A 24,077-nucleotide genomic window follows, 5' to 3' on the forward strand; every position below is an offset into this window, starting at 1 on the left:
GCCGCAGGGCATGGTATATAGTAGGTACTTGAGAAACACTACTCATCTTCTCCAAAGTAAAAAAATACTTCTGTGTGAAACATCTTCTTTGATTTTGGCAGATCAATTTTTCATCAATGGGGGAATGCAGGAAGGGTTACCATTTCTCTTTCCCTGCCTCTGAATATACAAAAGCTGAGTACTTTTGGTCTGCAATAAGCAAATGACACTTACCTAAATCAGGCACCAAAATGGAAAATGCACTGTTGATTGACAAAAGACACAAAAGAGTTAAGGAAAAAAACCATGTTTGGAAAAATGAGCTGACAGATCTCCAATAACATATTGATGATGCTGGATTGCCCTTCTCGCCCTGGTATTCTGTGACTCCAAGAAAAATGGTTTCTCTGGTATTAACAGATGTCACAAGATGTGCACAGGATGTTATGGGAACACAAAGGAAACATAGGTAATCCAGGTTTGGGAAGAGAAGTTCAGGGGAGGCATTCAAGAAGGGATAATATTTGATCGAATTTTGAGGGAAAACTAGAATTTTGAGAATAAAAGAAGGCTGGAGGAGGGCAGGTACATTCCAGACCATGGGAATGTCATGTTCAAAGCATGGAGGCATGAGACACCATGGCAGAGTCTGAGATCTATAGCTATGTGGATGGGATGGTAGTGAGAGTTAATTTTAGTGAGAGACAGAACTAGAGAAGTAGAATGGGGACAGCCATGAAGTATTTACTTGCCAGGGTAAGGAATTGGATATTTGTTCTAAACGTTGTATGTAGCCAATGAATAGTTTTGAGAGAAAGGTAATCAGATTTGCATCTTAAAAACATTAGCATTCTCATCTGGATCAAATATTATGGGACTGCAGGTTATCATGCCAATAATTTTCTCTCAGAAAACACCTAATCTGCTAAGGCCAGGGTCTGCCTTTGTGCATAGGGTCTCATTGACCACACTCCCTCTTCTTCCATATCAGGACTACCATTTATAAACCTCATGTTTTGTAGGGTCTCTTGGTAGATCTGGATCCAACTGACGGTTGAACTTAAAGTCACAAAACTCTGAAGCTTTATAATCAAAAAGAACTTCGGGGTAGAACAACATAATTCCATCTCACTATAGGTAATGAACTTGGGCCAATTATTTTAGCATCTTCTGCCTTCACAAAAATACATCTCTATATCTGTATATCCACACAGATGTTCCCGGCCTTACAATGGTTTGACTCACAATTTTTCTACTTTACAATGGGGTGAAAGCAATATGCATTCAGTAGAAACCTACTTCAAGTATCCTTAAGACCATTCTTTTTCCACTTTCAGTACAGTATTCAATAAATTACATGAGATAGTCAACACTTTATTATAGACAGGCTTTGTGTTAGATGCTTTTGCCCAACTGTAGGCTGATGTAAATATTCCGAGCATGTTTAAGATGGGCTAGGCTAAGCGATGATGTTTGGTAGATGTATTAAATGCACTTTTAACTTAACGTATTTTAGAGTTGCAATGAGTTTATTGGGACATAACCCCATCATAAATTGAGGCACACCTGAATATCTACATCTATATCTATCTATTGCCTGCGAAGTGTCTCTAGAGTCCCCCTTCCATTATATGCAGGAGAAAACTGGAATGCTGTGGGTGTACAAAGGAAGTGATATGCCCATGGTTGTACATGGAATAAATGGCAGAACTGGTACTAGAATCTAGAATCCAGGTCCCCTCACATCTCTTTCTAGTGGTAGTGAATTTGGAACCTCTCCCACAACTGGCGGTTAGCCTAGGTTATCTCAGAGGGTCTTTTCCAGGTCTAAGACCTTGCAATACACGAACTGTTCAGCTGAGCAGCTCATCTCCCCCTTCCACATATTGCTGCTCTCAAGGGAGATAAATATGGAACAGTAGAAAAATAAAAATTACTGGGGCTTGTAGGGCCCAAAAAGCATAAAAGGACATGGTAAGTAATGCTTAGTGGTAACAACAGGAATAGGATGTTAAGGATGATGAGGAAAGTTTCCTTTCTGGACTTTGCTTAAGATTTTCCCTCTACCCTCATTTTCAACCCTTTCTCCACCAGTTTTTCAAAGAAACATGCCACTTACTCATTAATTAGTCTCTGCGCATGTAGTTCAATCAAATTCACAAGAAGGGGGCAGATGATGGCCAGACCCTTGGTTTTAGTTTCTGATACCTCCTTCACTGTTTCTGAGATTGGATGGAGAACATCAACCTGTGTATCTACCAAGTTAATCCCCTCATGGAAAGGGATTTAAAGGGACTTTTTACCTTAAGTTTTCTTTTGACTTGGTTTTCTTTATTTTAAATCTATCCTTTTCTTTCTTGAAGAATTGCTGCAGTCTTTTCAGTGCTTCTTTTCCATCTAAACTAAGAGGAATCACAGGATATAAGTAACATGGCATTTAAGAGAGTACTAGGAACAAACCTGCACATTGTGCACATGTACCCTAAAACCTAAAGTATAATTAAAAAAAAAAAAAGAGAATACTAGAGATAGAAGGCTGTCGTATTATAAAATCAAATGCCACATGTTCTCACTTCTAAGTAGGAGCTAAACAATAGGTATACATGGACATAAAGAGGGAAATAACAGATACTGGGGATTCCAAAAAGGGGCAGGGTGGGAGGAAGAATGAGGGTTGGAAAGTTCCCTGTTGGGTAAATGTTCACTATTTGGGTAATGGGTAGACTAGAAGCCCATACCTCATCATTAGGCAATATATCTATGTATCAAACCTGCACATGTACCCCTGAGTCTATAAAAAAAAACAATGAACCAGAGGCTTTGGTTTCATGTCCAAAACACATCCCACTCAAGAAAGAGCAAGAAGATGCCTTATTGAATTCTATGCTTTTCTTTGTTTAGATGTGAAATGAAGTAACACACACCAGTCAACTATGAAGGGAGTAATTATATTTCAAGACAAACTACCACAAGTAGTCTCTATTTTGCAGATTTCTATTTTGTGAAGCAGTCTTCCCTTTAGAGGAAAAGATAATTCAGGGAAATGTACTTTACAAACTGTACTAGAAATACGTTATAGAAAATCCTGGCTCTTGAAATTCTTATCATTGATTTTTAATTTACTGAATAATATAGCAATGATGGTACATTGATTACCCAGCTGATGATTACAATTCTGTCAAATATCCTTTTGGGGCCTTTAGAGGGTAGAGTGAGGGAACGATATACTCACATCATGCCAACCAGCATGCCCAGTTCAGGGTCTCCTTTTCCCCCTTGAACCCTTAAACTCCTTGCTTTTGACCATTGCTGCTTTCTTTTCCACAACATGTCCTTAATAACTAAACTTGTCAAATAATACCCATCTGAACAAATTTTATTCTTGATAACACTGAATCACTACATGTTATATTAAGCCCAAATCCCAGAGATAGCCTTGCTAACTTACAGAGACACAGGCAAGTCACAACCATTGATTTGTTCCTGGAAAAACAAGGACTTCATGTCTAAAACACCAAAAGCAATGGCAACAAAAGCCAAAATTGACAAATGGGATCTAATTAAACTAAAGAGCTTATGCACAACAAAAGAAACTACCATCAGAGTGAACAGGCAACCTACAGAATGGGAGAAAATTTTTGCAACCTACTCATCTGACAAAGGGCTAATATCCAGAATCTACAATGAACTCAAACAAATTTACAAGAAAAAACAAACAACCCCATCAAAAAGTGGGCAAAGGACATGAACAGACACTTCTCAAAAGAAGACATTTATGCAGCCAAAAAACACATGAAAAAATGCTCATCATCACTGGCCATCAGAGAAATACAAATCAAAACCACAGTGAGATACCATCTCACACCAGTTAGAATGGCCATCATTAAAAAGTCAGGAAACAACACGTGCTGGAGAGGATGTGGAGAAATAGGAACACTTTTACACTGTTGGTGGGACTGTAAACTAGTTCAACCATTGTGGAAGTCAGTGTGGTGATTCCTCAGGGATCTAGAACTAGAAATACCATTTGACCCAGCCATCCATTACTGGGTATATACCCAAAGAACTAAAATCTGCTGCTATAAAGAACACACACACGTATGTTTATTGCGGCACTATTCACAATAGCAAAGACTTGGAACCAACCCAAATGTCCAACAACGATAGACTGGATTAAGAAAATGTGGCACATATACACCATGGAATACTTGCAGCCATAAAAAATGATGAGTTCATGTCCTTTGTAGGGACATGGATGAAACTGGAAACCATCATTCTCAGTAAACTATCACAAGGACAAAAAACCAAACACTGCATGTTCTCACTCATAGGTGGGAATTGAACAATGAGAACTCATGGACACAGGAAGGGGAACATCACACTCCAGGGACTGTTGTGGGGTGGGAGGAGGGGGGAGGGACAGCATTAGGAGATATGCCTAATGCTAAATGACGAGTTAATGGGTGCAGGAAATCAACATGTCACATGGATACATATGTAACAAACCTGCACATTGTGCACATGTACCCTAAAACCTAAAGTATAATAATGAAAAAAAAGAAAAAAAAAACAAAAAAAAAAACAGCTATAGAATTGAAGCAAGTTTTATTAATATTTACATCTCTTTTATTACTTATTTCCTAACTCAATATCAAAATCATTTACTCTGGGAAATGGGTATTTCTCAAAAGTGAGAACAATGTGATTTAATATATATAGTATATGATTGTACACAATTACAAGTATCCTATTGATCATAATTGTAATATTACAATAGGTTATTATAACTCTCAGTGTGAATCTTTTCTAAAAGATAATGATGGGAGTCAGAGGTGGCAGTGGGGTGGGTGGGGGGTGGGTCCTCAAACGCTGGCTTTACTAGACTAACAGGAAGTATCATTAGCCTACAAAGCCAAGAAAGAGAGAAACTCACTCTATCTTTGGGTAGTTGTTCTTTGTTTTATAGACATCTTCATACATTTCTTCTCTATTTTCTTCTGAAATAAAAAAAAACCCTACTTATATTCATTATAATAGCAACAGTCCAGATTCATATTTAACAAAAATTATTAGATACTTACCAGTTGCTAGGTACTTTGATCTTTCTTTTGTTAAGTAGTTTTTACTGAAACTCACCCACATGTTTTTAAAAGCATATGGTAAAAATACTTAAACCTCTGTAAAAGTAAGTATAAATGAAAATTAAGACTCATTTCCACCTGATTCCAAGTTTGAACTGATTTAGTCAAAGAAAGTTGGTTCTTCAATAGATTCCTTCCTTCCACCCTCCCTCCTTCCTGTATTTAATACATAACAATCAGAATTTACTAAGCATCAGGCATTGCGCTGAATGCTGGGGAAACCATGAAAAATGAGATAGATCTTGAATAATCTCTCCCTTCACAGCATGGCTTTGGCCTAGCCCAACACATAAGCTTAACATACACAGATATACTTTAATTCAATCCTGAAACAGAGTCTAATGGAAAGAACTTTGAATATAAGGGTCAGGATTTTTAGGTTCAAAACTCAACTTTAACACACAATGATCTTAGAAGAGTCACTTCTCTATGTTTCAATTTTCTTTTTAAAATGAGTGTACTGGGTTTAATGATATTTAAGGTTGTTTTTCCCTCTAAACTTCTGAGATTCTAAGAAGATCAATTAGAGTAACATTTGATTCTCTCCATTCCATTGCTTTTTCTAAAATTTATTTTAAAATTGACAAATAATAATTATATATACTTATGATGTATAACATGTTTTGATAATTGTATACATAGTGGAATGACTAAGTCAAGCCAGTTAACATATTCATTACCTCACATACTTTTTTGTGGTGAGAATTTTAAAATCTACTCTCAGCAATTTTCAAGTATATAATACTTTGTTATTAACTATAATCCTATGTTGTACTATAAACCTCCTGAAGGTACTTCTCCTAATTGAAATTTTGTATCCTTTGACCAATGCCTCCCAATTACTATTTCATTCATGAATTCCTTCATTCAACAGATTTTTTTGAATATCTAACATGTACTTGGTATTATGCTAGGGGCTGGAGAAAATGGTATGTATAAAGAAGGTAATAATCTAGGAGGGGAGACGTTAATTAAAAAGTCATAAGTATAAAATTACAACTGTGACAAGTACTATGAAAAAGAAGTCCATGGCACTATGAGATTGTACACCAAGGAGAATATTCCCTGTGGAAATAATGATTGAGCTGAGATTAGAAGATTAAGAGTCAGTGAAACAAAGGGACCCAGGGGAGGAAAGAGCATTCCGGAAAGCGAGGGAGAAGCATATGAAAATATCCTGCTGTGGGAGCTTGGCAAATTATAGAAGCTAAAAGAAGGTCAGCATAACTGGGTCTCAAAGATGAAGACTGAGTATAGTGTGAGATGAGGCTCCAGAGGTCTATAGGGGTAGGTTAGTCAAGGACTCTAGGTCATGTCAGAAGCCAATCTTAAAAAGAAAGTGTTTTAAGTAAAAACAGTCCTATAATCAGACTTACATTGTGAAAAGATCAGGAAGAAAGTAAATTCACTTTTACCATAAGAATGCTCTTACCAGCATCTTCACGTTCCTGATTCTAAATGCATTTATCAGCACATACCTTGGTATTGCTGTTAGCACATACCTCGGTATTGCTTCTCTTAGCTTCCCACAAATTGGTATTATTAAAATATGAATAATTAAAAGACATCTTATCACTAATCAGCCATAGAAGCATTCTGCAATTCCTACTGGCAGCTTCAGAAATGTCTTCCTATACTTACCACTATTTGAGGCAAATGAGCTAGAGTAGTTCAGCTTCGGTCTATGGGAGAAAATAACAAAGACCATTTTTGTACATTTAAAGTCTCATCACATTCATCTTGCTGAAAGACTGGAATGTTACTTACACCTCTTTCCTGGAGTACTCGACATCATCATATATCTCCTCCGAGATGGAACTTGTCTTAGAGACCCCTAGGTCTGGAGTTTCTTTAGTCAACTCCAAAACCTCCAGATACCCACCTGAAAGGAAACCAGAAAACCCCCCTGAAAAACATCTCATCAACTGCCATCATAAAGTCATTCACACACATCACTGGAAATGGAGGCAAGCATAAGAAACGGCAGATTAAATGGGCTAAAATTGGATTACAATCTTGGTATGTGTGATCCTTGGGCAAGCCACCTCACTTTGTAGAGCCTCAGTTATGATTCTGTGAAGTTGAGGATAATGATGCTAACACCAAATCATGTGGTTTTGGCAAGGATTAAATACATACTTATGAAGGGTGCTGGTTACCTAGTAAACTAGTAACTCCCTTCTTTGATGGTTCTTCCTTTAATCCCTGACCTCAAACTTTGAAGTCCACCAGGGTACATCCCTGGGGCTTATCTCTCTACATCTAGATGATCTTATCCAGTCTTATGGCATTTCTTAAAGCAAAATTTCTCAGACAACTTGATTGAGCACATATCAATATATATTATTCATTAATTCATTCTGGGGTTAGCCAGAAGATAGTGTGCCAGGTTAACAAATCTATAGGGATTGTTCGCACAAGTAGATGCTGGCTTACTTCACAGAGTTGTAAACTTGTCATAACCATAAAACTGCCACTTCTTTATCTGTTGGCATAGGTTAATATTTAGGGTATGAGTAATTCATAGCCATATTCAGATATGAACTATTAATCAGAAATAGAAAGTAATATACTTGAGAAATAAACAACAAGCACATTAACTGGTATCTATTAATTAAATGAACCAAGCAATAAGATTTTATGCTCTGACAAGAAGTCAGTGAGCGTGTAGGCCCCCAACCATCTCAATGAATGTCAGCTCTCCGAGACATAAGGTCCTGCTTTTTCTCAAGGAGTTATCAGTAAATTTCTCCAATATAAAATAAAGATGCTGAACACACAGTTGCTTCTTAGTCTGCAGCATTTATTTCCTTCCTCAATCCTTCCTTTTGGCTGAAGCAAATGCAAAAGTTTATGGCTTCATTTTAAAAACACTGACGACTCTCAAATTTACATCTCCAATTTAGACATCTCTCATGAATTCCAGATACTTTATCAGCCTTCACACCATTTCCTTTTGGTTGTCTAAACATATTACATTCCAAACCAAACTCATAATTTCTCTCTGCAAGTTTGCTTTTCCTGAAGTTTATTCAATCTCATAAAAGGGGCAATTCCATCCTTTATGTTGCTGAGGCCCAAAACCTTGGAGACATCCTTGATTCATTTCTCTCTCATTTCTCACTTCCAATCCAAAGCCATCTGTCCACTATAGTTTCAAATTATATTCCGATTTCAAACACATCTCAGCAATTCTACCATAGTATCCTCCTCCAAGCTACCACCATTTCTCACCTAAATTATTGCAATAACCTCCTAACTGGTCTCCCTGATTTATCTCACATTTTATTTTCAAGACAGAAGCCAGATGATTTTTTAAAATGCAAATCAGGTCATGCCTTTCTTGTAGTTTCAAAAGCTTTCAGTGGTTTTAAAAATCTCATTTATGGTAAATGCTAAAGTTCTTGCAATGATCTACAGAAGTCCCTTGTTATTTCTGTGACCCCATCTCCTACTATACTCTTCCTCAGTTACTGTATTCTAGCCACACTGGCCTCCTTGCAGTTCCTTCAACATATCTGGCCAATTTCTCCCTCAGGGATTTGCACTTTTTTTTTCTCTTCCTAGGTCATTCATATCCTAGATACACATATGGCTCTCTTCAACTACTTAAGGTCTTTGAAGTCATCTATGAGCACTTTAAAATGGCAACCTCTATCACCTCCACCTGCTTCCTTAATTCTCTTAGCTTGCTTTATTTTTTCATAATATTTACTATTAATACCATTCAATATAGATCTTTTATTATTTATTGTCCATCTCCTCTGATCCAAAAGTAACCTCCATGAGAAAAGGAATTTTTGCCTGTTTACTGCTATACACCCCCATTTCCTAGAACAGTGCTGGGCACATAAAAAGCACTTAATATATTTGAATTTTGAATGATTTGAATGCATGTGTCTTCTCACTAGTGAATTTAGTGTATTATATTTATAGTGTTTACTGATATTTAAAAATTTGTATCTACTATCTTAGTACATATTTTTATTTGTTCCATTTTTTTCTTATCTTCATCTGACGAAAGTTTCTTCTCTTTCTGCCATTCTGTTTTCTTTTCTATTTGTTTTCTTTCATTTGTTATCTTTTAATAGTTACCCACAAGACTGACCACTGTCCTGACTTCTAATACTAGCAGTACTTATTTTTGAATGTTTTAATAATGGAATAATTTAGTATGCACTCTATGGTGTCACCTACTTTCCTTCAATATTATGTTTGTGAGATTCGTCAATATTGCTGCAAATAGTTTTTTTGCTGATTCTGATGACTTTATTCTATTGTGTGAATAGGTTACCATTTATTCATTCTACTTTTTATGGGCATTTGGACAGTTTCCAATTTAGGGCTATTACAAAAAGTTTTGCTATAAACATTTTGTATGTGTGTTTTGGTGCATTAAACTGTGAACTTATATTGGGATATATACATAAGTACTGAATTGCTAGGTCATATGATATGCATATGTTTAACCTTAGTACTGCCAAACAGTTTTCCAAAATGGTTGTCCCAGCTTACAATCTCCACAGAGAATGAGAGTTTTAGTTGCTCCATATCTTTACTAACACTTGATATTTTTAGTCTTTTTTATTGTAGCCAATTTGGTAGCAGAATTGAATTTTCATAGTGTATTTGCCTTTTGGATAGTCTCTTTGGGGAAGGGCCTGTTCAATATTTTTCTAATTTTACTGTATTTCTTTTATAAAAAATTGATTTCTAGTTTATATTTTCTGAATACCAAGCATTCATAGATGTATATTCCAAGTATGAGTCATTTATCAAATATGTATATATTTGATATATAAACGGTATATGTAAATAACGGAAATATCTTCTCCTACGCAGTGACTTACCTTCTCACTCTCTTTTAACTTTTTTTTTTTTTTTTTTACTTTAAGTTCTGAGATACACGTGCAGAATGTACAGGTTTGTTGTGCCATGGTGGTTTGCTGCACGAATCAACTCGTCATCTAGGTTTTAAGCCCTGCCTGCACTAAGTATTTGTCCTAATGCTCTCTGTCCCCTTGCCTCCCACCCCTGACAGGCCCCAGTATGTGATGTTCCCTTCCCTGTGTACTTGGCGTTCCTCATTGTTCAACTCCCACTTATGAGTGAGAATGTGTGGTGTTTGGTTTTCTGTTCCTATATTAGTTTGCTGAGAATGATGGCTTCCAGCTTCATCCATGTCCTTGCAAAGGACATGAACTCATTCTTTTTTATGGCTGCATAGTATTCCATGGTATATATGTGCCACATTTTCTTTATCCAGTCTATCATTGATGGGTTGTTTCCAAGTCTTTGCTATTGTAAATAGTGCTGCAATAAACATATGTGTGCATTTATCTTTATAGTGGAATTATTTATAATCCTTTGGGTATATACCCAGTAATGGGATTGCTGGGTCAAATGGTATTTCTGGTTCTAGATCCTTGAGGAATCATCACACTGTCTTCCACAATGGTTGAACTAATTTACACTCTGACCAACAATGTAAAAGTGTTCCTATTTCTCCACAGCCTCACCAGCATCTGTTGTTTCCTGAGTTTTTGATAACTGTCATTCTAACTGGCGTGAGATGGTATCTCACTGTGGTTTTGATTTGGATTTCTCTAATGACCAGTGATGATGAGCTTTTTTTCATATGTTTGTTGGCTACATAAATGTCTTCTTTTGAGAAGCGTCTGTTCATATCCTTTGCTCACTTTTTGATGGGGTTATTTTATTCTTGTAAATTTGTTTAAGTTCCTTCTAGATTCTGGATATTAGACCTTTGTCAGATGGATAGATTCCAAAAATTCCCTCTCATTCTGAAGGTTGCCTGTTCACTCTGATGATAGTTGCTTTTGCTGTGCAGAAGCTCTTTAGTTTAATTAGATCTCATTGGTCAATTTTGGCTGTTATTGCAATTGCTTTTGGTGTTTTAGTCATGAAGTCTTTGCCCATGCCTATGTCCTGAATGGTATTGCCTAGGTTTTCTTCTTGGGTTTTTATGGTTTTAAGTTTTACATTTAAGTCTTTAATCCCTCTTGAGTTAATTTTTATGTAAGGTGTAAGGAAGGGGTCCAGTTTCTGTTTTCTGCATATGGCTAGCCAGTTTTCCCAGCACCATTTATTAAACAGGAAATCCTTTCCTCATTGCTTGTTTTTGTCAGGTTTGTCAAAGATCAGATGGTTGTACATGTGTGATGTTACCTTCTCACTCTTTTAATGGTATATTTTAATGAATGTATCCTAGCTCTTCTAATTCTTTCAAGGCTAAAGCAAATTAATACCATTACTCTCTTCCCAAACAATTACCAACCTTAGGACCCTTTAATCACCTTCTCAATATAAGCACTATGAATGTTCAATATTTTATAATATTTTCATCCTTCCTCAATTTGACATTATTTTGTTGAATTAATGCTTTTGCTTAACTTTTTTCTTGCATCCACAACTTTCTATCTGTGATTATTTTCCTTCTGCCTGAAGTACATGCTTTAGAATTTCCTTCAGTGCATTTTATCTGGACAATAAAATGTCCCAGTTTTTATTTGTCTGACAACATCTTATTTTTCTTTCATTTGTGAAAGACATTTTTATGAGACATAAAATTTCAGGTAGACATTTAATCTCTTTCAGCAAAACTGTATTCTTGTTACACACTCTTGAGAACTCAGCAGTCAGAACTCAGTTGTGTTTTTTTTTTCTTTTTGTAGGTGATTGGTTTTTCCCCTTGGTCTGTTTTTAAGGTCTTTTAAGATATTCTCTTATTCTTTAATGTTCTTCATTTTGCATGGCTAGGCATAGATTTCTGTTCTTTATCCTGCTTGAGAACTTTAGGGTTCCTGGCTCTGCAAATTTATCTCTCTCAACAATTTTGGAAAATTCTCAGATAATATTTGTTTTATCTGTTATTTCCTCTTCCTCATTTTTCCAGTATCCTTTTATGGAATTCTGATGATTTTTCTGTTTTTATTGCAATTTTAAGACTTTTCACTTTATCTTCCATGACTTTTATCCTCTCTTTTACTCTTTTTTAAATCATTTTCCCCTATAGAATGAATTTTGGATAATTTCTTTAGATTTATCTTTTTGTTCACTAATTTTCTCTTCAACTATAGGTAATGTGATATAAAATGCAATCATTGCATTTTATCAATTTATCAATTGTTATTTTTTCCTTTTCAAATATTTTTAAAATATGGTTATTCTCTATTCATATTATTCCCTATTTTAAAAACATATTAAACATCTTATGTGTTATACCTGATAATTCTAATATCTGCAATATCTTGTAGGTTGGTTCTGCTATCTGTTCCACTGGTTTTCCCTCACTGTGAGTTGTTTCCTTGTGTTAGGTTATTTTTGACTATCAATTGTTAATATTTAAAGAGTATTTTGAGGGAATTATTTGAAATCTGGGATAAAACTAAATAGGGATTTGGATCTCAGTAAAAATCATCCAGGCAAAAGTTAGCTTTGGCATGTACCTCCCAGGTTTCCTGGTTACTGCAGGCCTGTGGGTGCTTTTCTTTATAAATCAGTTCTGTGATACTTTTATGAACGTTTTAAAAAATTTATTCTCCACTTTGTTTTAGTCAAGAGAGTCATTCATATTGCCTAGTCCACCATATTTTTAGACACTGAAGTTTGATTTATCCTTTCATTCTACAAAATTAAATTGGGTTTCTCCTGTTTGTTTGATACTGTGCCAGGTTACAGAGATACAGAAAAAAATACCAAATGGCCTATGATTTCAAGGTGCCCACAGTGTGTCATGGGAGATAACACATAAATCATGAATTGTAATGTAAGGCATGGTATAATTTTTCAAAATAAAAATAAATGAAAAAGACTAATAGTTACTTAACATATGATCCAGAAACTTTATATGCATTGACAAATAGCCTTAGGAAATTAGTAGTAGTATCACCACTTGCACATGAAATTAAATACATTTCCCAAAATCACAGGGTTAGTATAGAAATGCTTTATTCCAGATCCTATTACTGTGGTCGTTCTGTTGTTATTGAAGTGTCAACTGAAAGGGTAGCAAAACCAGGAGTGGAAAAAGTGATACCAAGTCACTATGATATTGTTTGTGTCCCTGGATCCAACCATGACTAGACTTTCTGCTAGGTGAACCTCCTTTTCTTTTTGTGTTTAACATAGTATGGTTTGATTACTGTTGCTTGCAATCAAGGGTCCTGACTAACATGCAGGTAAAATGCAACCCGAATAAAGTCAACAAATGATACCATAGTGTGTCACCAGTACATGTCAATGATGATGTGAGCCTAGACAACAGGAGCTAGCATATATATATATATATATATATATATATGAACAAACATTTGCTGAGTACCTGTCATATGATATACTGTCAGATTTGGTCCTCATAAAAGCCCTGTGAGGTCAATATTATGATGATCTCTTTTTATAAATGAAGAAATTGAGCTGCAGGAATATGAGGTCACTTACCACACAGCTTACTAAGTATTAGAGCTTAGGTTTGAACTCAAGACTTCTGCTTTTCAATTCAGTGTTTTTTTCCACTACTGCACAGCTTCCTTACTAGGGCAAGTTGCTTGGCACATAATGGATGTTCAATAAATATTGGTAAAATAAATTAAAATTTTGGCCATGCTCATCTATAAAACAAATTGTAATGATGAAGAGGATCAGAAAGAAATGCAACTTACAGTGGCCTTGGGAGTGCCTGGCCAGCTTTGGGCCCTCAGGGCAGGGATTTGTCTGGATGACGTCAATCATGGCCTCTTGCTTTCCAGCCAACATGTTCCTTCTACCTGTGTGGACGTTGGTCATCTCAATTTTTTCAGGTGTCCCTTCACAGGCATCTACCTAAACATATGCAAAAGGGAGAGTACTGTGGGGCTCTGACTTACGTAATCAGTTCCTTGCTTACTTGTACAGTTTTTCATTCATTCCTCATGGATAAAAATTATTTATCATTTCTTTAACATTGAATAATATCGAACTAGACTCTAAGTTTCCTGAAGGTGCATGCTATATCCTTCATTACCTCTGAATGTTCAATGAATGCCTGGCACAGAGGCAGCTCACAGGAAGCAGTCAGGATATAGGGTGTACTGACTATAGAGCAGGCTTTTTATATTCCATATAACTTAATCATCATGATACCTCATGAGAAAAGTATCATCAGTTCTCTTGATAAAGAGTTTAGAGAGGTTGAGTAACTGGTCACTGGTTCCACAGTTAGTAATCTACCTAGGCAGGACTTGACCCCAGAACCTTGTTCTAAGGGATGCTATGTATTCATTTTCATTTCCTTCTTTTTGCCTACATTTTGTCTTCCCACCCACCATTCTTCTGTTCCTTCTCACTTCTTTCTTCACTCCCTTTCTCTAGCATTTGTCAAGCACTTACAGAAGGCAAGACAACATGCTAAGCTCTAGAAGTAGAGACAGAGTTTCTTAACACATTGGTCTTGGAGATAATGCATGCAAATGATTAATTAGGGTATAATGTGATGAGTGTTATTTACAGCAGTATTGCTCACTGTCATGGAAACAGAGAGGATGAGGAGGTTGGTTCTCTTGGCTGGGAGATGGGTTAGAGAAGACCTCGAAAAGCAGATTTTATTAAATTGTATTTTCCAAATGTCAGTAGGAGATTGACAGAATGGATAAAGGAGTATCTGGCAGATAAATCAGCACAAAAAAAAGGCACAGGGGATTTGGGGAAGTGTTCGTGTCCTTATAAGGGTAGCAAGGAGGCTGCTGATAAGGTAAGAGTTGAAGGAAAAAGATAAGGGAAGACAGCCTGGCGATGAGGTTGAAAAGGTAAATGAGAATGGGGCTGAGTTATGAAGGGTCTTGCATGCAAAGCAAAGAGTTTGGGCTTTATTTCTTAACCATTAGGAGTCAGGCCGGGGAAAACCCTGATCACATTTACATTTCAAAATGTTCTGGATAGACTGACAGGAAGAGACCCTGGAGAGAGAGAAAATTAGAGTATTTTTGGCCATCTAAGTGTTTTATAATTGTCCAATGAGAGAAAGGTTATTGTCCTTCTGACTACAGGAGTAGACATGAGGATTGACTATGATAATACATTTGAAAGTACTTGGAAAAAGCTAATGTAATTAATAGATATAAGGAGTGGATTATCCTGAGTTTTGGGTGGGATCTTAGGGAAACTGTCAGAAGAATAAGAGGAGGGGCATTCTTTTAGGTCATAGTACCAAGAATTAAATGTATAAATGGGGAAAAGTGACAAGAAAGTAATGAAGTCAATATTTTGCAGAAATATAGTGACCACCATCCTTCAATGTAGTCCCATAATGAAGGCAGCCCCTCATTCACCTAACATATTCTAAATAACATTTAACAATTTCTGGAACCCAAACTCACTCCATAAAAGAAGGAAGTGACCCTTTGTTAGTAGTTTGAGCCCATATCTGGCTTACGCCACATAGCCAGCATTGAAAAAGAGCAGAGCTTGCGATTTTTCATGGCTAATATCCTTAGTCATGTATTTCTCCTGCCGTCTCATATGCTCCTGATCAAACCTTTCCTGATCTCTAACTTGACAGCCATTGATGGCTTGGCTTTCACACCCAGTGCTGCTCCCCTGGCTCTGGACCTTGTCTTTCTTAATTAGCAACTTACCCCACCCTTTGAATTATGCTGCTTTCTGATGCTCTCTGAACACCCAACATGGTCCAGCCCAGCCTCTGGACCTACACGCCAGTTCAGGCTCATACAGCCAACATGCTGTTTGATTTACCCTACCTCTGCAGATGGCACTGGGACAACTGCATATTAAAAGATAGGCACATCTCAAACATGTATCTAATGTGAGCACTGGCAGTAGCCCTGGTGGTATCTATTGTTTAAGCCTCCTGCCACCCAACTGCTTTGAAGGAGATGGGGTCAGTTGGATATGGATATACACACATTCACCATATTTAATATTAATGAAAGCAACAAGAATACATTTCATTTTTATGGTAGCTTATGGCTATGAAACACTTTCTTGCACATTATTTTATCACCACAAACAAGGTAGAATTGGCATGGGAATGGGGATGGTAATTGGGTAGGAATCATTTATTTTCATTTTATAGATGAGGTAACCGAGCTCAGAGACAAGTCACTCTTCTAAGCAGGGCCTTAGGGCACAATGTTTAAGGAAACTCTCACTCCAGGGTAGTTCAAGGGCAGAGATGGCACCTGAGAGTGGGTACTGCCTTATAGTTTGCACCCTGGGTTTCTTGTTGGACTTAATCTAGTCCCAGCCCTGCTTCTAAGGCCGGCTTCATGGCTAAAAAGTGGAAAATTAGGGGCTGGAGCTTAGTGTCATTGTTACATTTATTTCCTTGATACAATATCAAATGCCCATTGCCTTTTCTAGCTCTGCCTTTCTGAAGAGCTCTCTCAGGCTATATAAAGTCATCCCCATGAACTGATCTGTTATATGTCTAAACTGCAGGAACCGTAGAACATAGGTACCTTGAAAACATGGCTTGAATGTGGTTCCTTTTCTGTGTTTTTAGGTTCCAATTCACATGGCTCTTTTTCCTTCATTTTTTTATCTTCATGTTTAGCACTGAAATGTGAAGAGATACCAGGAAAAAAAATGAAGCTTAGAGTGTTTAAATGATAGTGTACTGTCCAATCCCAAATGAAATGAATGGGAAAAATAGATTTGAACAAATATGAATCATTTATCTTAGATGAGGGGACTAGGATCAGATCAATTATATACATAGCTTCCTTGAGTTTCTGCCCGTTCCAATTAATGCCACAGTGTCAATTCCCACTTAAAATCTTCTAACTCCCTATTGCCTGTAGGATAAAACTTAAGTTTCATCGTGATCTGGCTCCTACCTTTCTTTCCAAACTCATCTCCTGCTGCTTTTTACCTCCACTTTGGCTTGAGTCTAGACTCTCATAATTCCTCAAACCCACCATCCTATTTGAGCCACTCTCCCTTTTTATTATTTTTCTTTAGACACGCTTTCCACATCTTATACTGCTGGTAAATATAATGCCCTTCATGATATAGCTAAATCATCTTACCTCTGAGAATGCTTCCCTGATTCTCCCAAGCAGTCATACCTTCTCTACTCTTCTAACACTTTGTTCTTCCATATTGTCTTACAATACGTCTATCACTGGATCTATCTCCAGTCCCTCCACTTTGCCTTGTCAACCACTAAAAATCAAGGCAGGACTATCTTATTCACATGTGTAACTCCAGCATTAATGCTGTGTAATCCATGGTAGGAATAGCTGGTTTTCGAGCCTCACTTCTGTGTTGTTAAACTTCCATAGCGGTGATACTATTTTATTGTGATTTCCTATTTATTTGGTCATTTTACCCTCCAAGTAACCCCTCACTCCCAACTACTCTGGCTTCCCCTCCCATCTTGGATCAAGGGTAGAAAATATATTATATTCCGTTTTGTATCTCAGAATCTAGCAGTGTCTGAAGAGTAAAAGCTCAATAAATGTTGAACTAAATAATTAATCATTTGACCTGTGCTTTACCATGTGCCCAGCACTGCGTTAGTGCTACAAGGTATTTATGAGAGTCATAAGTTTAGGGACAGGCAGGAACTCAGGGAGAGAGAGGAAGGTAGCCCATCCAGCTAAAGCAGGTTTTCTCCATGATTCAGCACGTTTTTAGACTCAACCAGGAAATTTTGATATTTGCTTCTCCAGAGCTCATCAACCATGCTTTTTAAAAATAGATTAGAATAACTCCAGGGAGAAGGGCTAGATACAGACTCTGAAGAGGCAGGTAAGAGCACTACTATGTGCCAGGGCATTCCTCTGGACCCAAGAAGTGTGAGAGGTACCAGGAACAACAAAAACATTAAAACATTGGCCCTACATACAAGGAGCTCCCAGACAAGAAGGGGAGTAGGGAGGGGAGGATGAATTCACATGTTAGCGAACTACATACTGTGGCATTTGTGCAAACATACTGTGCAAACAGACCTTACAGTGGTACCACAGGCAAGGGATTGGTCACTTCTCTCTGAGGGAGTGGAATGAAGGAAGGGTTCATACATGAGGGGTGCTTGATAGATTAGTAGAAGCTTGCCAGATTGTTAAATTGGGGTGAATCAATGACTTAAAAGAGCAAAGGCAAAGAGACTTCAAACAGCATGGTACATTTCAGAAATTGCCAGTTCTTTAGAATTCATGTTATTATTATTTTCCTGTTTGATTGTGTGACTCTCCCACTAATTCAGGAGATCCTGAAAGCAATAGCGAGGTCTCCATCACTGCTACAGCCCCAGTGGTGAGCACATATCTGGCACACGTTGGGTACTCAGTAAATGTTTGCTGAGTGCAATATAGGCTAGAATAAGATGACAGGGGGAGGCAAGGCAGGATCATGGATCACTTCCTCTGTACTAGGTAACTTGCAAGGTGCCGGGGAAACTGAACCAGGCTAGTTCAATTTGGAAACATAGCTGGCCCATAGAGGAAAACTAGTTCAGTCATCAGAAAGTCAGTGGTTGGACAGATGCTTTTCTTTTTGAAGATAAAACTCACCTAGGTTCTGGATAGGGAAAATTCTTCCAAGGCTGAAAGTAAAGAGGGAAATTGTTATTTTCATAAATCAACCTGAATCAGGCTCTGTTGTTTGGTTACAGATCATTAGAGACTATACCAAAAGGTGAGGGGGATGAAGCCTCAATAGAGAGCAAAGGCAGACACTGGCCACAGGAAGTTCCAGGAACTGTTGCAGTGGGGCTGAAGATCAATCAGAAATGAAAACAAGCATTTCTGAAGTTACAGGGCATGCCCAAAGAAATGTATGATGTGACTCAGAAAAATTGTTGTATGCACACCTTTCCAGAAATGCATCGGAAATGTAAATAACTTCTAAATCCTATGAGAAAATATGAATTTGTGAGATTTATGCAATATTTTAGTGGGCAAATTGGTATTCACAAGTGCACAAGTAATGCTGGAATTTCTCCCTTACTCGCTGATCATGCGCCCTGTGATCACCGCTCCAATCTTGCAGGATCTATATTTGGCTCCATTAAAATTATGTCCCAATGATCACTATGTAGCCCCTCATTTATTCGGTGATTATAGATCTGGTGCCATTCATTATTTGGAATCTGTCTAAGAACTCTGAAAAGAATAGAAAATATGTAAGCATCTAAAATGCCATCACAAAATCCAGGTATCATAGCTCATTATACTCTCCTTTGAGGGCAGCCCTGCAGGCCATTATTCAGAGACTATTGGTTCTTATTTTACACATAATTCTAGCAAATTAGATGCAGCATTGGTAGAATGACAAGTCAGACAGACCTTGTTTTGTATCTTTGTTACATGATTTACAGGTTACTAAACCTCTCTGAGCCTTAATGTCATCTGTAATATGGGAGCAGTGATATCAGCTCACAGGGTAACTATGAGGGTTAAGCGCTACTGTCTATGCACAAGTGCTATCACACCAGAGGGACTTGGTACATGTTTGACCACATGAAAAACTCATTGCTAGACACAAAGATCATGACAGTAGAAAAAAAGGGAAAAGAATACAGAAAACTGACTTGTGGTAGTTTGGTGTGAAGGGAACTAGTTCTTCTGCAAAGGCTCAAGAGCATCTCAAAAGAAGAGCATAAACTATGTTGACTCAGTCCCTTATAGTCAAGAATATTCCAAGTCATTAAGAAAGGAAGAGATCAGATTCCACTCGCTGAGCTTAAAAATACAGAGATAAACACAAAACGTGTATGAGAGTTAAAAGATTTAAAAATTAAAAATAATTGTATGTTTTACTTAAAACAGAAAATTGGAATAAAATGGGATAAAATTCATTTACTTGGCGAGTTCATTTGTATTGAATAGTTTATTATTTGTTGATGTTGCCAGGTACATGAAGCATTTTAATAGGCTATTTCTACTCCCATTAATAGAAATAATAATCAGTCATATTTTTCTAGTGACAAAGTGTATCCACAAATGAATAATCCTTACCAGCAAGCATAAGAAAACTGAAGCAGAGAGATGAAGGATCTAGACTAAATGTACCCAGTGAGAAAAGAGTAGAAGCTTAACTGATCCCATTAAAACACTAGGTAAGGGACTTCTATGAGCTTACACAGTGCTTACATACTGTGTTTGCCTTACTTCTCCCAGATATTCAGTGAAACAAGTATTGGTCCCTTTATTTATTGAGCATCTACTATTGCAAATACAGTAACCGCAAGACATATGCTTCCTGTCCTCGTGGAAAATACGCCTTTTCTTTCCTTCTTTTCTTTCTTTTTCTTTCTCTCTTTCTTTTCTTTCTTTCTCTCTCTCTCTCCCTCCGTCTATCTTTCTTTCTTTCTTTCTTTCCTTTCTTCCTTCTTTCTTTCTTTCTTTTTCTTTCCTTCCTTCCTTCTTTCTCTTTCTTTCTTTCTTTTTTTGATACAGGGTCTCAGTCTGTCTACTGCCCAGGCTAATGTGTAGTGGTACAATATTGGCTCGCTGCAACCTCCACCTCCTGGGCTTAAACGGTCCTCCTGCCTCAGCCTCCCGAGTAGCTGGGACTACAGGCATATACCACCACTCCTGGCCAATTTTTGTATTTTCTTTGTAGGGACAGTGTTTCACCATGTTGCCCAGGCTGGTCTTGAACTCCTGGACTCAAGTGATCTGTCTGCCTTGGCCTCCCAAAGTGCTAGGCTTATAGGCATGAGCCACTATGCCTGGCCAAGAATACACCATTTTGTAGAGGACACATCTAAGTTTCAGAGAGGTGAAATGCTCTGTTTCAAGCACTTACTAATAAGCTGTTTACCTTCATTTATCTTATTTTCATTCTCACAAGGACCTCGGATGTGAGTGCTTTATTATCCCCATTTTGCAGGTGAGGAAATGGACATTCAAGATCACATAGCCAGGAGTTGGGATTGAGGCCAGCAGTGATTCTGCTTGTGCCCTAATCAGGTTGCTATGCTGCCTCCAGGTGGCACCTGGCACCATGATCTAGTAGGAGCCCAGAAAGCATGCCCTAAGGGGTCTGAAAGCCAGGATATGCAAACCTGGATTGTGCCATAGAACTCTTCTCGCTGGAAGTCACAGTTATTAAAAGCTAGTTGTCACTGCCCGCCACAGAAAAGGGCTATGGATGAATTGGGACCATTTCCTCCCATCCGATCACACATTTTTGTCTCTGACAGTAACAGGGCTCAAAGTGCAGACTCTTAGAAACTGGAGTCTGGAAAAGCCTCAGAAGTAGGAGGAAAAATGAAAACAAAGACATTTCTTCCCTCTAAAAGATACTACTTTAGAATCAAACTTGCATGCTTATTTTACTTTTAGTTATAATGTTGGTAAGGAGAAACAATACCTTTTGGAGTTCTTCAATTCCAACTTCATAAGTTGCTAAAATAAACATAAAAAAATTATTTCAAGGCAGTTTATCCACCCATTTCTTACAGTACCCAGGATTAAAGCAGTTATAAAAGATTCCAGAATTCAGTTTTCTCACCTTTAAGAAATCAGACTATGTAAAGCTCTATCTACAAAGTTTGGGAAATTTTGGGGTCAGTGATCATGGTTTTAATTTCTGTGGGGATTTCCAGAGTGGAATTTACAGTCGATGAAGCATGTGAAACCATTTCAGTTTCCTGTTTTGGCAAACAGATACTCCATGCTTAAAAGAAAGCACTAAAATGTAGTGGCAGCTCAGAAGGCAAACGTGAAAGGAAAGGAAAAGGAAAAAGCCTAAATCCCACTTCAACAAAATGAATTCTCTACCATGCCCCAAAGTGCTCTGTTCCACAGCCATTTTTATTTCCTTAAATACAGTTTGAAAACACGAGCACACCAACTAAGGCTGACCCACCTTTTGACTTTTCCAATAGTTTTGTGGATTTTATTTAATGACATGATGCCAATCTTAATTACAGTCATGCATCGCTTAACAATGGGGATCTGTTCTGAGAAATGCATCCTTAGGTGATTTCATCACCATGTGAATATCATAGAACATACTTATGCAAACCTAGATGGTATAGCCTACTACCTTCCTAGGATATAGGGTATGGCCTATTGCTCCCAGGCAACAAACCTGCATAGCATGTTACTGTACTGAATACTGTAGGCAATTATAACACAATTATAAATAGTTGTGTATCTAAACATAGAAAAGGTACAGTAAAAATACAGTATTATCATCTTATGGGACCACTGCTGGATACGCAATTCATTGTTAACTGAAACATTGTATAGCACATGACTTATTAATAAATACAAGTAGTGACAAGAATTTGAGTTCAAACACTGTTCTGCCACTCCTACATAGGGTATTTCAGACAAATTACTTCATTTCTTTGAGCCTCAGCTTGCTCCTCTATAAAAATGGATCAATTGGTACCTGCCTTACAGAGTTAATGGGGAGATTCAAGGAAATAATGTAAGAAATTTGGCCAGGTGTGGTGGCTCATGCCTGTAATTCCAGCACTTAGGGAGGCCGAGGCAGGTGGATCACAAGGTCAGGAGTTCAAGACCAGCCTGGCCAAGATAGTGAAACACCATCTCTACTAAAAATACAAAAACTGGTCGGGCACAGTGGGAGGCCTATGATCCCAGCTACTCTGGAGGCTGAGGCAGGAGAATCACTTTAACCAGGGAGGCAGAGGTTGCAGTGAGCCGAGATCGCGCTACTGTATTCCAGCCTGGGCAACAGAGTGAGAATCCATCACAAAAAAAAAAAAGAAAAAAAAGAAAGAAAAGAAATTTAATATACCTAGCAGAACACTGGACATTGTATAGAAAATGGCAATGTTTTTTGATAAAATAAAATTGCTTGTTTGGTTTTCTTTGCTTAAAAGTTATTTATAAAAGTTTTATCCCTACTGTTAATGAACATATATGCATAAAAATAGGACTCCTCCCTCTGTTTTTCTCTTTCTTGCTGCTAAAGTCCTGAAGCTTTAGAAAACTGATTGAACAATATGTTGCATTTCCAAGCTTTTATTATTCTAAATATATAATACACTGATAAAATCAATGAAATGCTAGGTTTTGTTTAGGGACTATCAGCATATAATTGTTGACACAGACCTAAAATTCTACATGGATAATTAATAATATGTATTTCAACTTGGGTAATTGTACACATAATACTTTAAATTAGGTAATTGTGTGTGCACTTATTAATACTTTAAAAATACCTGTTTGTGATACAGTTTGCCCAATATCCATTCCTGATATGAATTTGCTTTTCAATTTTAAAAATAATAATCTCCTTCTTTCTACTCCAATTTATTTGCTTGTCTATGCTTTTCAAAAACAAATTATGAGCTCATTTGCTTCTCCTAACCACCTTGGGATGGATATTATTACTTACTCTGTCTTAGAAATGATGAAACCAAAGCCGGGAGAAGGCTTACTTGCCATGGCTTGTAAACAAAGATAATACACGTTCAATTAATAATGTATTCATAATGTTGTTACTGCTTTTTAACAAAGTGGAGGTTCTTTCATGGTAAGCTAAGCTATCCAAACTTAGGTAGGAATTCCAACATCTGTTCCAAGGTAGGAATATAGAGGATAAAGGGCTACATCCCAAAGGGTCAGGAATGGACTAGGAATTATGACAAGAGCGTGTGATCCACAGCATGAGAGTCCTTGCTTACTTTCTGTACAGAGTTATATAACCCTCTCTCCACTGATTAGCTTTATTGTGCAGGCAGAGAAAGGACAAATATCTGAAGATGGTCCTCAGCAACCCTCCAACTGCTAGTGTCACAACATGGTCGTGTCTTGGAGGCCTTTTGTTCCTTCTCCTCATCCTGTCTGTATGACCTTGGAAAAGTCCCATCACCTCTTTTACACCTGGAGGTGAAATGTTTATCACTAACATAATAAAAACAATAATTTAAAAGAAACTAACATTTTTTATACTTATTTATAGCAGGCACTATGCCAAGCATTTAAATGCATTATTTCATTTAATTCTCAT

The 24,077-nt window shown here is 37.3% G+C and overlaps 1 protein-coding gene across 1 annotated transcript in view; it reads right to left on the minus strand.

The window, feature by feature from the left end:
- FYB2 (FYN binding protein 2) overlaps window positions 1-24,077 on the minus strand; it is a 96,191-nt gene that overhangs the window by 14,529 nt on the left and 57,585 nt on the right. Inside the window, exons 6-14 of the mRNA XM_003265134.2 lie at window positions 21,459-21,493; window positions 18,653-18,684; window positions 16,595-16,691; window positions 13,802-13,961; window positions 6,888-7,002; window positions 6,762-6,802; window positions 4,913-4,976; window positions 2,283-2,381; window positions 214-242 (exon numbers count right to left, since the gene is read on the minus strand). Coding sequence (XP_003265182.1) covers window positions 214-242; window positions 2,283-2,381; window positions 4,913-4,976; window positions 6,762-6,802; window positions 6,888-7,002; window positions 13,802-13,961; window positions 16,595-16,691; window positions 18,653-18,684; window positions 21,459-21,493 — 672 coding nt within the window. The remainder of the gene's footprint in view (window positions 1-213; window positions 243-2,282; window positions 2,382-4,912; window positions 4,977-6,761; window positions 6,803-6,887; window positions 7,003-13,801; window positions 13,962-16,594; window positions 16,692-18,652; window positions 18,685-21,458; window positions 21,494-24,077) is intronic.

The sequence above is a fragment of the Nomascus leucogenys genome, chromosome 5 (genome assembly GCF_006542625.1).
Source record: "Nomascus leucogenys isolate Asia chromosome 5, Asia_NLE_v1, whole genome shotgun sequence".
In the NCBI taxonomy this organism is placed as follows: Eukaryota; Metazoa; Chordata; class Mammalia; order Primates; family Hylobatidae; genus Nomascus; species Nomascus leucogenys.